Source organism: Pipistrellus kuhlii, unplaced genomic scaffold (genome assembly GCF_014108245.1).
Source record: "Pipistrellus kuhlii isolate mPipKuh1 unplaced genomic scaffold, mPipKuh1.p scaffold_m20_p_25, whole genome shotgun sequence".
Lineage (NCBI taxonomy): Eukaryota > Metazoa > Chordata > Mammalia > Chiroptera > Vespertilionidae > Pipistrellus > Pipistrellus kuhlii.
Window position 1 is genome coordinate 1,861,531 of NW_023425524.1, and position 13,269 is coordinate 1,874,799.

At 59.3% G+C, this 13,269-nt stretch overlaps 1 protein-coding gene across 1 annotated transcript in view; it reads right to left on the reverse strand.

Annotated features, from left to right (window-relative positions):
- The window catches only part of CAPN2 (calpain 2), a 36,056-nt gene that overhangs the window by 19,168 nt on the left and 3,619 nt on the right, over window positions 1-13,269 (reverse strand). Inside the window, exons 2-4 of the mRNA XM_036453429.2 lie at window positions 11,253-11,322; window positions 1,907-2,025; window positions 669-802 (exon numbers count right to left, since the gene is read on the reverse strand). Of these exons, the coding sequence (XP_036309322.1) occupies window positions 669-802; window positions 1,907-2,025; window positions 11,253-11,322 (323 nt within the window). The remainder of the gene's footprint in view (window positions 1-668; window positions 803-1,906; window positions 2,026-11,252; window positions 11,323-13,269) is intronic.

A 13,269-nucleotide genomic window follows, 5' to 3' on the forward strand; every position in this document is an offset into this window, starting at 1 on the left:
GGCACACCCCTATAGGGGGTGTGCAGGAGGCAGCCGATGCATGATTTTCTCTCATCATAGATGTTTCTCTCTCCCTCTTCCTTTCTCTCTGAAATCAATAATAATAAAAAAAAAAAGTATTAAAAAAAAAAATGCATTGTGGCCGAAACCAGTTTGGCTCAGTGGATGGAGCGTCGGCCTGCGGACTGAAAGGTCCCAGGTTCGACCCCGGCCAAAGGCATGGACCTGGGCTGCGGGCACATCCCCAGTAGAGGGTGTGCAGGAGGCAGCTGGTCGATGTTTCTCTCTCATCATGGATGTTTCTAACTATCCCTCTTCCTTCCTCTCTGTAAAACATCAAAAAATATATATATATATATATTAAAAATGCACTGTGGCCGGCCAGGGCATTGCAGGCCCTCCCGAGGCCGGCACACTGGGCGCCACTCTCTGCTCCTGCGCCCGCCGTGACTCTGGCCTTGGGGTCACCGGGCAGTTGCGTAAGGAGGCCCGGCCCCGCATGCATTATGGCCTCAGAGCCGGGTTTGGGCCCGAGAAGTCCTTCAGGAGAACAGGCCTGTTCTCACCGCGGCCTGGGATGGTTCCTGCTGTTCTCGGATCCAGGGCAGCGCCGGGGGGAGGGGAGGGGGGAGGGGGCTGGCACTGCCACGGGGCCCGCGGGCACTCACTTGGCGTAGGCCTTCTCCAGCAGGGCGCTCCAGAACTCGCTGCCCTCCGCCGAGTGCACGAACAGCAGCTCCCCGTTCTTGGTGGGCAGCCTGTCGTCCACCACCACGTCCACCCACTCGCCGTACTGCCAGAACTGGGCATGGGGGGGGGGAGGGGGAGAGGGGAGGAGGCTGGAGCAGCCGGGGCGGCACAGGGACCCCGAGCCTCAGCTGCATCTGCCCCCGACCCCCTCCCCCGCCGCCCCCGCCGCCTTCCCCCTACAAACCCTGGCACAGCTTTCCTTCCAAACCTCTTCCTGCGGGCAGGCCTCCCCCGCCCCAGCCACACCCACCGCCAGCACTCCGCCTGTCCTCGGCTTTTACAGACATCTCCCAGGCAGGAGAGGGCAGGGAGCAGCTCCTTATGCGGGGGCTCAGGCCGCAAATAACAGCCTTTTTAACCCCCAAACGGCTCCCTGAGCAGCTGCCTACCTCCCTCCTGGCCTGAGCCAGGCCCATGGCCACCCTCACAGGCAGGAGCTTCCTGCTGTTTCTCTGTCCGCTGCAAACAGCACTGCCCACAGGTGTACGCAGGCACTGGGGGACCTGCTCCCAGCCCAGGCCCCTGCCCTTAGCCCCCAGACTCTGTCCCCCAGCCCCCAGGCCCTGCTCCTACCCCAGACCCTGCTCCCACCCAGGCCCTGCCCCCTGCCCCAGGCCCTGCCCCCAGACCCCAGCTCCCAGGCCCTGCTCCCACCCCCAGACCCTACTCCCACCCAGGCCCTGCCCCCAACCCCCAGCTCCCAATTCCCAGCCCCTGCCCTCAGCCCCCAGGCCCTGCACCCAGCCCCAGCCCCTGCCCCCACCTCAAGGCTCTGCCCCCAGCCCCAGACCCTGCCTTAAGGCCCTGCCGCAGCCCCCAGGCCCTGCTCCCACCCAGCCCCTGCCCCCAGGCCCTGCTCCCACCCAGCCCCTGCCCCCTGCCCCCAGGCCCTGGCCCCTGGCCCCAGCTCCCAGCCCCCAGGCCCTGCTCCCACCCAGCCCCTGCCCCCTGCCCCCAGGCCCTGGCCCCTGGCCCCAGCTCCCAGCCCCCAGGCCCTGCTCCCACCCAGCCCCTGCCCCCTGCCCCCAGACCCTGCCCCCTGCCCCCAGGCCCTGTCCCCTGGCCCCAGCTCCCAGCCCCCAGGACCTGCCTCCACCCCAGGCGCGGTGGGGAGAAGCTAGGACCCGCCGCTGAGTTAGTTCCCTCAGCTCGTTACCTGGAAGTGGAAGATCCCCGCGTAGTTTTCCTGGAAGCTCTGGTCTAAGGGGACGACCCGAGCCAGGACTTCCTCGTTCAAGGTGAGGGAGGCGATGGCTGCCAACAGCCAGCAGTCACCTGCGGGCACAGGGTGGGCGGGGATGGTGAGCATCCGGCCCGCCTCTGCGCCGGAGGCCCCGGCCCAGTGTGGCTGTCAGGAGGGACCGGGGGCTCGGGGGCGAGGCCGAGGACAGCGTTGTGCGGGGACAGTGACTGGTGGTGACGGCGAGAGAATTCCGTTCAGAGACCCAGAAGCGTGTGGCTGAAGGCGGTGTCCTCCCCTGGCTGGGCCAGGGTGAGGAACCATGGGGCGCAGGGGGGGCAGGCGCATCCGAGAACACCCGGCCAAAGGTGAGTTTGGGTGAGAGGAAGAGATGTGAGGGGTGGGAAGTGGTCCAAGGCTGTACCTCTTCTGGCGATCATTTACCCCCTTAAAAAATGGCCCAGCCCTGGCCGGTGTGGCTCAGTGGATAGAGCGTTGGCCTGCGGACTGAAGGGTCCCAGGTTCGATTCCGGTCAAGGGCATGTACCATGTTTTCGGGCACATCCCCAGTAGGGGGTGTGCAGGAGGCAGCTGATGGATGTTTCTCTCTCATCGATGTTTCTAACTCTCTATCCCTCTCCCTTCCTCTCTGTAAAAAAATCAATAAAATAGATCTTAAAAAAGAAAAAAGTGGCCCAGGCCCTCTGCTAGAGTCAACATCGTAAAAATGCCACTTCCTCTTAAGTCAGCCTCTAAATGTAATGCAATCCCAATAAAAACGGCAAGAGGAATTTTTTTTAATTTTAAATTTGGAACTCAGTTGATCCTAACGTTTATAAATAGGAGAAAACAAAACATAAAGCATTGCCAGAAAAATTCTCAAAGGCAAGGGCGTCTGCCTGTCAGATACTCAGAACATGCAAACCCGGAGGGATTAAAACAGGACACAGGTGAGCGGCCCAAACTGGAGGCCCAGAAACAGCTCCCCCCGCCGGAATGAGGAAAGACAGATGATTCACACACACAACTGGGACAGCTGGGTAGGCACTTTGGGGGGGGGGGTGGGGGGAGAATCAAGTTATAGCTCATTGTGTTCCAGGGCTAAATTCTAACTGGGATCATATTTACCGTATTTTCTGGGATTGTATTTTCCGGCGTATAAGACGACCTTTGAAACGAAAAGAAGTCAACCGAAAATCGGGGGCAAAAGACCAAAATTGCACAAAAATTACCTGCAGATCTTGACGGCAAAGTAAGTCTTTTCTTTGAAGTGGGGGGTAGTCTTATACAGCAAATATAGGCTTAAACCTATTTTTTAACTGTAAAATTAGGAGGACGTCTTATAAGCTGGAAAATACAGTATCTACACACTTTTAACATCATCTACCTTAAATATATATTTTATTTTATTTATTTATTTTAAAAAATATATTCTATTGATTTTTTTCACAGAGAGGAAGGGAGAGGGATAGAGAATTAGAAACATCGATGGGAGAGAATCATCGATCAGCTGCCTCTTGCACACCCCCTACTGGGGATGTGCTCGCAACCAAGGTACATGCCCTTGACCGGAATCGAACCTGGGACCTTCCTGTCTGCAGGCCGACGTCTATCCACTGAGACACACCGGTTTCGGCCCTCTCAGTCCCCTTTGCCCGGTGTGTCCCTGCAGCCAGCCCCGTGGGGTCACCCTGCCTGTACCCCCTGCTCCCCGGGGGCCACGGGCCTGGCTCTCCCTCGTCCAGGAGCCTCTCAGCGGGCACTGAGCTGCGGGGAAACACGGCAAGCATTTCTGGGTGTCTCCAGGTGTGGCTCCCTTTCTCTCTCTCATCTCATTGGGGAGAAAACCGAGACCCCAGGAGGTGCCACACGGGCCATTTTTGGCCGCTGGGTCCCGGGAGTGTGTGCTCCTGATGCCTGGGGAGGGGTGGGGTGGGAATGGGGTGGGGGGGGGGGAGGAGCCACAGAAGGGCTGTGGCCTGCTGAGGCCCAAGGCGCCTGTCTCACAATTGAGAAGGGAAGAGGCGTGTCCATAATGAGTCAACACAGAGGATGACAACGGATGAGTTGTCCACACAAAGGAACGGATCTCAACACGGGGTGCAACCCTATCCCAGGCCCAGGCCTGAGGGAACCTCACTGGGGACTGCGGACAGTCCCCCCACCCCCCTTCACTTCCCTCCCCCCAGGGCCGGGCCAGGGAGCCTGAGAGCCGGCCCCTGGGGTGAGGCTGGCTCTGAGGTCTCCTCCTGGGCTGTGCCCCTCCCTGAGGCCAGGCAGGGGGCCCTGGGGGGGAGGCAGCCAATCCCCAGTCTCTCCAGCTGCCTGGGCCTGGGGCTTTTGCTGCAGAATCTCCCCGTGTTGGGGCCCAAGGCAGAGAGTGTTTGTGCGTTAACTTGTCATTTGTCCAACAGCCAGGGAAGGGGCCGCCCTGGCCCACCCCTGGCCACCTGCAGAGACCACTGAGGCCATTTTGCTCCTGTGGCCGAGGGACGGCCCCTCCAAATCCAAACCTCCCTCCATCCGTCCGCAGAGCCAAGTATCCACAGGACCACGATGGACATCTCTCTGGAGAGCCACATTGTTTAATATGTTTTATTGATTTTTTACAGAGAGGTAGGGAGAGGGATAGAGAGCTAGACATGTCGCTGAGAGAGAAACACCGACCAGCTGCCTCTTGCACACCCCTTACTGGGGATGTGCCCGCAACCAACGTACATGCCCTTGACCGGAATCGAACCTGGGACCTTTCGGTCCACAGACCGACGCTCTACCACTGAGCCACACCGGTTTCGGCGGGGAGAGCCACATTTTTTTTTTAAACGTAAACGTCTTCTAACGCCACTCCTTCAACACAGACTCGCCCAGGCCGTGGCCTTTTGTGGAAGAGCCGCCCTCCAGGGGCCCGGGAGCCGCGTGTGGTTCTCCAGCCGCCGTTAGCCGACCTCGGCCTTAGGGCCTTGTTCCTTGCGGGCCATGGGACAGCTCGATCGATCGGTAACCACCGGGCCAGATAGCGGTGCTGCTTCTGGCTCAGAGGGCCCTTCCTGAGACCCTGGGGTCTGCAGACCTGACACTCTGCCTGCAGGAACCGCCGACCCCCAGGGAGGGAGGCCGGGGGGGCCCCCCAGAGCCTCAGCTTTGGGAGGCGGGGGACAGAAGTCCTGCGAAGCCGGGGCCACCCCTGGACGCTCCAGAGGAAGTGCCCGCCCCGCCGGAGCCCAGGCCTGTGTGACGGACGGCGGCTGGTGAGTCACGGGGGCCGTCCCTTCCTTGGTTGAGTCACGCCTGGCAGCGGCCCAGGAGCGGGGACCCCGAGCCGGAATCCCCCCCCCACACACATACACACACAATCATGACACATTTACACCAGCGGCTGAGGAGGGAGGGGGTGCCCGCCTCACATCCCATCCCGGTGGCATGGCGGCTGCTCACAGATGCCAACCACGTGCCCCTTTCCCTGCCGGCCCCCAAGGCCAGAGAGGGAAGGCGGAGGGGGGATGGGGGGGCAACTTCGGGGACTGTCAGCTGGGGGCGCCCCCAGGCAGCTGCCTGCCCATCTGCAGCCGGGCCCTGGGCGAGGGGGGAACAGCTACAGCCATGGACCGAGGTCCCCAGAGCCACTGCCTGGATAAGAGCTGAGCGCTGCCTGAGTCCAGCGAGGGCCGTACCCGAATTCTAACGTAATTCCGGAGTTAGGCTTCCGTCTTCCTTCTTCTTTCTTTCCTTCTTTCTTCTTCTTCCTTCTTTCCTTCTCTTCTTTCTTTCTTTCTTTCCTTCCCCCTTCCTTCCTTCCTTCTTTCTTTCTTTCCTTCCCCCTTCTTTCCTTCCTTCCTTCCTTTTCTCTCTTTTTTTTTAAAATATATTTTTATTGATTTTTTACAGAGAGGAAGGGAGAGGGATAGAGCGTTAGAAAACATCGATGAGAGAGAATCATAGATCAGTTAGTTGCCTCCTGCACACCCCCTACTGGGGATGTGTCCACAACCAAGGTCCATGCCCTTGACTGGAATCGAACCTGGGACCTTTCAGTCCGCAGGCCGACGCTCTATCCACTGAGCCACACCGGTTTTGGCTGAAGCCAGAGCTTTAAGCTGCAGGGACTCCAGCGGTCGGCACCTGCCTGCCAGGCAGTCCAACCCACGCCCTCCCTTACCCCCCTCCAGTCCGGGCCTCGCAGACCCCACAGGAGACGACGGTGACCCTGGCCTGGGGTCGTTAGGGTTTGAGATTCACCCCTGCCCTGTTTAGGTCCTAAACAGTGGTCAGCAAAGCGCGGCTCGAGAGCCACAGGCGGCTCTTTGGCCCTTTGAAGGTGGCTCTTCCACAAAACGCCACGGCCTGGGCGAGTCTGTGTTGAAGAAGTGGCGTTCGAAGAAGTTTACGTTTAAAAAAGCCGGCTCTCCAAAGACATGTCAGTCCCTGTGCTGTTGCTATTTGGCTCCGCGGACTCATGAGTTTGCCGACCGCTGGGCTGGGAGACTGTCTAGATGCAGCAGGAAGGCGGGCGGGGCAGCAGTCACAGGGGAGGGAATCTGAGAGAGAACGCTTCAGCCGGAGAGAGGCCAGAGGAAGTGGTGACTCATGGAGGCGGCATCTGCTCCAGTGGGAGGGGCAGCTGGGGGAGGCTGGGGGGGGGGGCTGGGTGAGGGGTGGATGGGCGGGGAGGAAACTGCTTTCAAGAGAGAAGAATGCATTTACTGTCTCCATCACACCAGCCAACACTGTTCTAGTCCTTTTTAAAAAAATATATCCTTATTGATTTCAGAGAGGAAGGGAGAGGAAGAGAAAGACAGAAACAGCAATGATGAGAGAGAATCATGGATCAGCTGCCTCCTGCACACCCCCTACTGGGGACCGAGCCCACAACCCCGGGCACATGGCCTGTCTGGGAATTGAACCCTGACCTCCTGGTTCACAGGTCGATGCTCAACCACTGAGCCACACCGGCCAGCCTGGTCCTTTTTTATTTATTTTTATTTTATTTTATTTTTTAAAATATATTTTATTGATTTTACACAGAGAGGAATTGAGAGGGACAGAGAGTTAGAAACATCGATGAGAGAGAAACATCAACCAGCTGCCTCCTGCACACCCCCCACTGGGGATGTGCCCGCAACCAAGGTACATGCCCCTGACCGGAATCGAACCCGGGACCTTTCAGTCCCACAGGCCGATGCTCTATCCACTGAGCCAAACCAGTCCCGGCCAGCCTGGTCCTTTTTTTAAAAACAAAAACAAAAACAAAAACAAAACTACATGCACTATTTTCTCTTAAAGAGCCCTGCAAACTCCATTGGAGGGGCATCCTGCAAAAATTCCTGGCCAAGTCCTCCTCCGAAGTGTCCAGGTCACCAAAGACCAGAGTCCAGACTCGGCCCCGGCCCAGAGGAGCCTGAGGCGGCAGGAGCAGCAGGCGGACGGGACTGCGGGACGGAGACAGACGGAGACAGGACATTGGGCGAAACCAAGGACGTCTCAGCCGCCCTGACGTGTGCACCCTCCCATCATGCACTTCAGCTAACGGTCGCGTAGCCCCGTCCGTCCGTTAACGTAAGTCAGGAACGCACCGCGCTGATGCGAGAGGGTAAGAGAGAGGGGGCAGGGGGTGGGGCGGCTGGAGTCCCCCATATGACGGGCTCCCCTTTTCTGTGCCTTTAAAACTGTTCTCTAACAGCAGGTGGGCGTGTCCTCTCGCCAACACCAAGGTTGGGGGGAGAGGGGGGTGGATCCCTGGCCAGGGCACATACAAGAAATCAACCCATGAATGATGCATCAATAGTCTGCAGATTTTAACAAGATACCTATTAGGAAAGGATTTTTTTAAAAAAATGATCATTAAAAATAATTTAAAAATGACTTTAGCCGAAACCGGTTTGGCTCAGTGGATAGAGCATCGGCCTGCGGACGGGAGGGTCCCAGGTTTGATTCCGGTCAAGGGCATGGACCTTGGTTGCGGCCACATCGCCAGTAGGGGGGGGTGGTGTGTGTGTGCAGGAGGCAGCTGGTCGATGTTTCTCTCTCATCGGTGTTTCTAGCTCTCTGTCCCTCTCCCTTCTTCTCTGTAAAAAAAAAAAGTCAATAAAATATATTTTTTTAAAAATGGCTTTTAAACCAGTGGTTCTCAATCTTCCTAAGGCCGCGGCCCTTTCATACAGCTCCTCCTGTAGTGGTGACCCCCGACCATAAGATTATTTTCGTTGCTATTTCAAGACTGTCATGTTGCTACTGTTAATGCATTGTCATGTAAATATCTGTGTTTTCCCGTGGTCTTAGGCTCTGCAGCGGCTCCTATCGGGACCCACAGGTTGAGAACCACGAGCAGGGTCGCCTGAGACCATTGGAACACACAGATATTCACATTACGATTCACAACAGTAGCAGAATGACAGTTATTAAAGGGTCTCGGCAGAAATAAATAAATAAATAAAGGGTCTCGGCATTAAAAAAGGTTGAGGACCAGTGCTTTAAACCTTTCCAAATTCAGTGCTTAACACGGAAGCGTGTGCCTCTGCTCCCTTCCCATTCGCCTCCTCGTATATTTCTTTGTCTCTCCCCCCCGCCCGCCTCCCAGAGGTGCCCGGGACCCCGCGCTTCCATCTCCTGTGGGTGGGACGGGAGTGGAGGTGTGTGTGTTATCTCAGCTGGGAATGTGTCTGGCATCTCAGGAATCTGAGAAGCTGAGCTCCCACAACTGGGCTCTGCAGGCCCAGCCCTCCGCCCTGGTCACCGGTCTCCTTGAAAGCATTCCTCTGAGCAGACCTCCCCCCCACCCCCCGCCCTGCCCCCGCCCCAGGGTGTGCCCACCCCGTGATTCACCGCCACCCTCCCTCCCTTCCCAGGCTCCTCCATGGAATCTCACTCCGGGTTAAACACACAGGCTCGGCGGTGCCAGGGCCCATAGCGAGTGATGCCTGGGGCCTCAGTGTTCTCACCTGTGAAATGGGCACACAGCTGACCCTCCAACAGCTCGGGGGTGTTAGGGACACTGGCCCCTGCGCTGTTGCAAAATCTGTGTATAAATAACTTTGACTCCTCCCCCCAAAATGAAGCTATTTGATAGTTTACTGATCGCACAACACAGTAACACAGTCTAGTAACTGCTATTTTGTCTGTGATGCGCCTTATGTACCGGATTCTTACCATCCAGTAAGATGGAGAAAATAAGATGTTACTAAATAAAAAGTCAGAAGGAAGAGAAGATACGTGTATAGTCCTGGGCCTATTCATGGAAAACAGTTATCTGTGCGTACGTGTAAATCTGTGTTGTGCGAGGGTCAGCTGTCAGCAGGCCACCACCTTAGCGTCCTGTTCCCACAGCGCGGAGTCTGGCGCACAGTAGGCCCTCAGTAAACATCAGCTCTTATTCCTCCGAGTATCAGAGCCTCTTGGCAGGCGCCGAAAGGAGGTGCCATTCGAGATGGCCAGGGTTGTTACTGATGGACTCGCAGCAGCTCCGGGGTGGGGAACCTCCGGCCCGAGGGCCAGGCAGGGCCCAAGCAATCCTTCGGTCCAGCCCCGCCAAGGCATCCGGGGCGAGTTAATGGAATGTCGTCTGGCCAAACCCAGCGGGCTCCTGTGTGAGCTGATGGTGCTGTGTGGCCCGACAGGGATGGTATAAATATCCCAGCGGCCCTCGGCAGAGAAAAGAGAGGTCCCCCACTCCTGGCCTCCTCTGGGCAGCCAGCGGGAGGCGGTGGCAGGAAGCAAGGTTTCTGTTTATCAGAGTAAACAGGACGGATGCCCCGGTGACCAGGGGCCCGGGGTTATGACGAGCGGGAACAATGGAGGGCGGAGTCTAGGATAAGTTTCCCGCCAAAAGTTGGACGTCTGGTCACCTTAGTCTATGAGAATCTTTTAATTTGTTATTTTTTTACAGAGAGGAAGGGAGAGAGATAGAGAGTTAGAAACATCGATGAGAAAGAGACATCGATCAGCTGCCTCCTGCACGCCCCCTACCGGGGATGTGCCCACAACCAAGGTCCATGCCCTTGACCGGAATCGAACCTGGGACCTTTCAGTCCGCAGGCCGACGCTCTATCCACTGAGCCGCACCGGTTTCGGCGAGGAAGTAAAGTTTCTGTTTATCAGAGTAAACAGGACGGATGCTCCGGCGACCAGGGGCCTGGGTTTATGATGAGTCAGAACAATGGAGGGCGGAGTCTGTGAGGATCTTAAAGACTGGTCCCCGGGTTTCTCCTGGGCCACTTCTTCATAGAAGCCGGGGAGCTCCCTGCACAGGCGCAGAGCTCCAGCCCCACCCCAGCGGGCTCTGCACCCCGAGAGCAGTCCGCCTGGGGTGCGGCCTCCGACCTGGGGGTCCCACCCGGAGGAGCGGGGCGTTCGGCCCCTGGCTGCGGCTGGCGCTGCATCGCTCTGTTGTGATGCCGGGGCGACTGACTCATCTTGCAAACACCGAGAAGCCAGCTACGCTCACTTCCTCCCGCGGGGAGCAGCCACCAGGGTTTCCCCTTCCTGCACCCCGAGTCCCCGTCCCTGCACCCCAGCCCCTGTCCCTGTCCCTGCACCCTGAGTCCCCGTCCCTGCACCCCAGCCCCCATCCCTGTCCCTGCACCCCAGCCCCCGTCCCCTTCCTGCACCCCAGCCCCCGTCCCTGTCCCTGCACTCCAGCCCCCGTCCCTGTCCCTGCACCCTGAGCTACCGTCCCTGTCCCTGCACCCTGAGCTACCGTCCCTGTCCCTGCACCCCAGCCCCCGTCCCTGTCCCTGCACCCCGAGTCACCGTCCCTGTCCCTGCACCCCAGCCCCCGTCCCTGTCCCTGCACCCCAGCCCCCGTCCCTGTCCCTGCACCCCGAGCTACCGTCCCTGTCCCTGTACCCCGAGTCACCGTCCCTGTCCCTGCACCCCAGCCCCCGTCCCTGTCCCTGCACTCCAGCCCCCGTCCCTGTCCCTGCACCCTGAGCTACCGTCCCTGTCCCTGCACCCTGAGCTACCGTCCCTGTCCCTGCACCCCAGCCCCCGTCCCTGCACCCCAAGACGCTGGGGGCTCGGCGCTGGCACTGGCCTGGGGAATCCTTCCCCCTGGGGCCGGGTAGGACTGGCCCCAGGGGGTGCAGAGACCATGGGGTTGGGGGTGCAGAGACCTCGAGGGGGAGGTCATCCTGTGAGACCTCCACACCCAGCCCCGTGCAGGGGACACTGGGGGCCTGAACACGAGGCCCTCACGGGGCACGAAATCCGGGAAGCTCCCGGAAATGGGAGTGGGCCAGCTGCTTGCGAAGGGAGAGAAGCCCAAGACCTGCCTTCCCCACCCCCCGAAGTGCAGACGAGACCCCAAGGCCGCTCGGGGGCCGCCACTTACCCAGGGCTCCTTGGCAGATGTCTGTGCGCGTGGCTCCGCCCACAATAAACTGGGGGTCATCGCAGATCTCCTGGGGGCGAGACCCACAAAGTGCCGTCAGCCCACCGGGCCCTCGGTTCCCAGGGGGCGCATTGCACCCCATCCCCCCTCATCCCTCCACCCCGTGGCTGCAGCCGGACTGCCATGGGGTCCTCTCCTGACCCCGGTGGGCGGCGGGAGACACCTGGGCTGGGAAGGGGAGCCACTGCTGAGCCCTCCGAACTGCCGAGGGCCCCCCTGCACCCTCCTCTGCAGGCCGGGGGGCCCCAGCCTGTGTGTGTCTGGCTTTCTGGATCCGTCCATGGGCCGTGGTGCTGGGAGCGGCCCGGTATCACAAACCGGCTGTGTGTCAGCCCCGGGCATGCGGGGTGCTGTCCCCCCCGGGGAGGACACGGGGGGCGGGGGGGAGGTAAGCAGCATGGCCAAGGTGACCTTGTCTAGACTCTGAGGTGACACTGCTCACCCGTCACAGGTGCATGGGCTGGAGGTGACCTTACTCCTGGCTCCCCTGCTGCTGCTAACGGATTAGCATTTATTGATTTTTTCACAGAGAGGAAGGGAGAGGCTGATAGAGAGCTAGAAACATCGATGAGAGAGAAACATCGACCAGCTGCCTCCTGCACACACCCCCCTCCCCCCCCACTGGGGATGTACCGGCAACCAAGGTCCATGCCCTTGACCGGAATTGAACCCGGGACCCTTGAGTCTGCAGGCCGATGCTCTATCCACTGAGCAACACCGGTTTTGGCGGATTAGCATTTTTTAAAAACAAGTCCCAGTGTTCTTTTATATATATTATTGAGTTTTTAGAGAGGAAAGGAGAGGGATAGAGAGCTAGAAACATCGATGAGAGAAAAACATCGACCAGCTGCCTCCTGCACACCCCCTATTGGGGATGTGCCCGCAACCAAGGTGCATGCCCTTGACCGGAATCGAACCTGGGACCCTCCAGTCCGCAGGCCAAGGCTCTATCCACTGAGCCACCCCGGTCAGGGCTGGGTGAGCATTTTTAGCCACAGACCCCTAAGGCTGTGAAAGCCTTAGGGTGGCCCCCCGAGTCGCCTGGGAGAAGCCACCGTGGGCCAGGCAGCCCTCTGGGTGCTTCCTGATTCTGCAGGGCCACACCCAAAGCCACAGAGGAACTGGGGTGGGGGAGAGGCAGCATTGATCTGGGCTTCTCGGCCCGCCCACCCCAGGGCCACCTGCTCGGAGCTCCACCCCGCACCCTCAAGGAGCCCCTCTCTGGCGAGCAGAGCGTTTCCTGGGCGAGGCCCGGAGCCGGCCCGTCCACCCCAGAGCCACAGCCCGGCCTGGCATGTCCCCCTCGGGCCTCCGCACTGTCCCTTTCCCTGCTCAGGGCGTCTGTCCGGCAGAGGATGGGACAGTGGGGAGGCGAGGCCTGCCAGCCGGGCACTTAGGCGGCGGACGGAGGGACCAGGAGCCTGGGCACCGGATTGACAATCCTGCAAATGCCAAGCTCTGACGCCAGGAGGATTTTTCCATGAAGTCTCTGCAACGCGCCTTCATCGCTGGCGGCCTCTCAAGGGAGGCAGAGTTCAGAGACGTTTCATCAGACCGAAAACCGTGCACCCGGCACGGAGGGCGTGCGGTGAAACGTGGGCGTCACCATCCGGGGAGAGGGGCCGGGGGCGTGGGCTTGGGCCTCAGACGCCCTGGGTTTGAGTCTTGGCTCCGCCACTTCTCATATGGGTTCTATGACCCTGCAAGGCACTTCTCTCTCAGCCTCAGTTTCCTCATCTGCCAAATGGGCATGGTGGTGACAGGCGTACCTGCCACTTAGGGTTATTAGGAGGGTTAAAGGAGGTAACTGGGTAGACGTGCCCTGGTAAACACTATAAACGTTATTATGATTATCGCACAACATTGGGGGGTGTGTGTGTGTGTGGGGGGGGGTGTCCCTCAGCCCGGCCTGTACCCTCTCATGGTCTGGGACCCCTTGGGGGATGTCCAGCTGCTG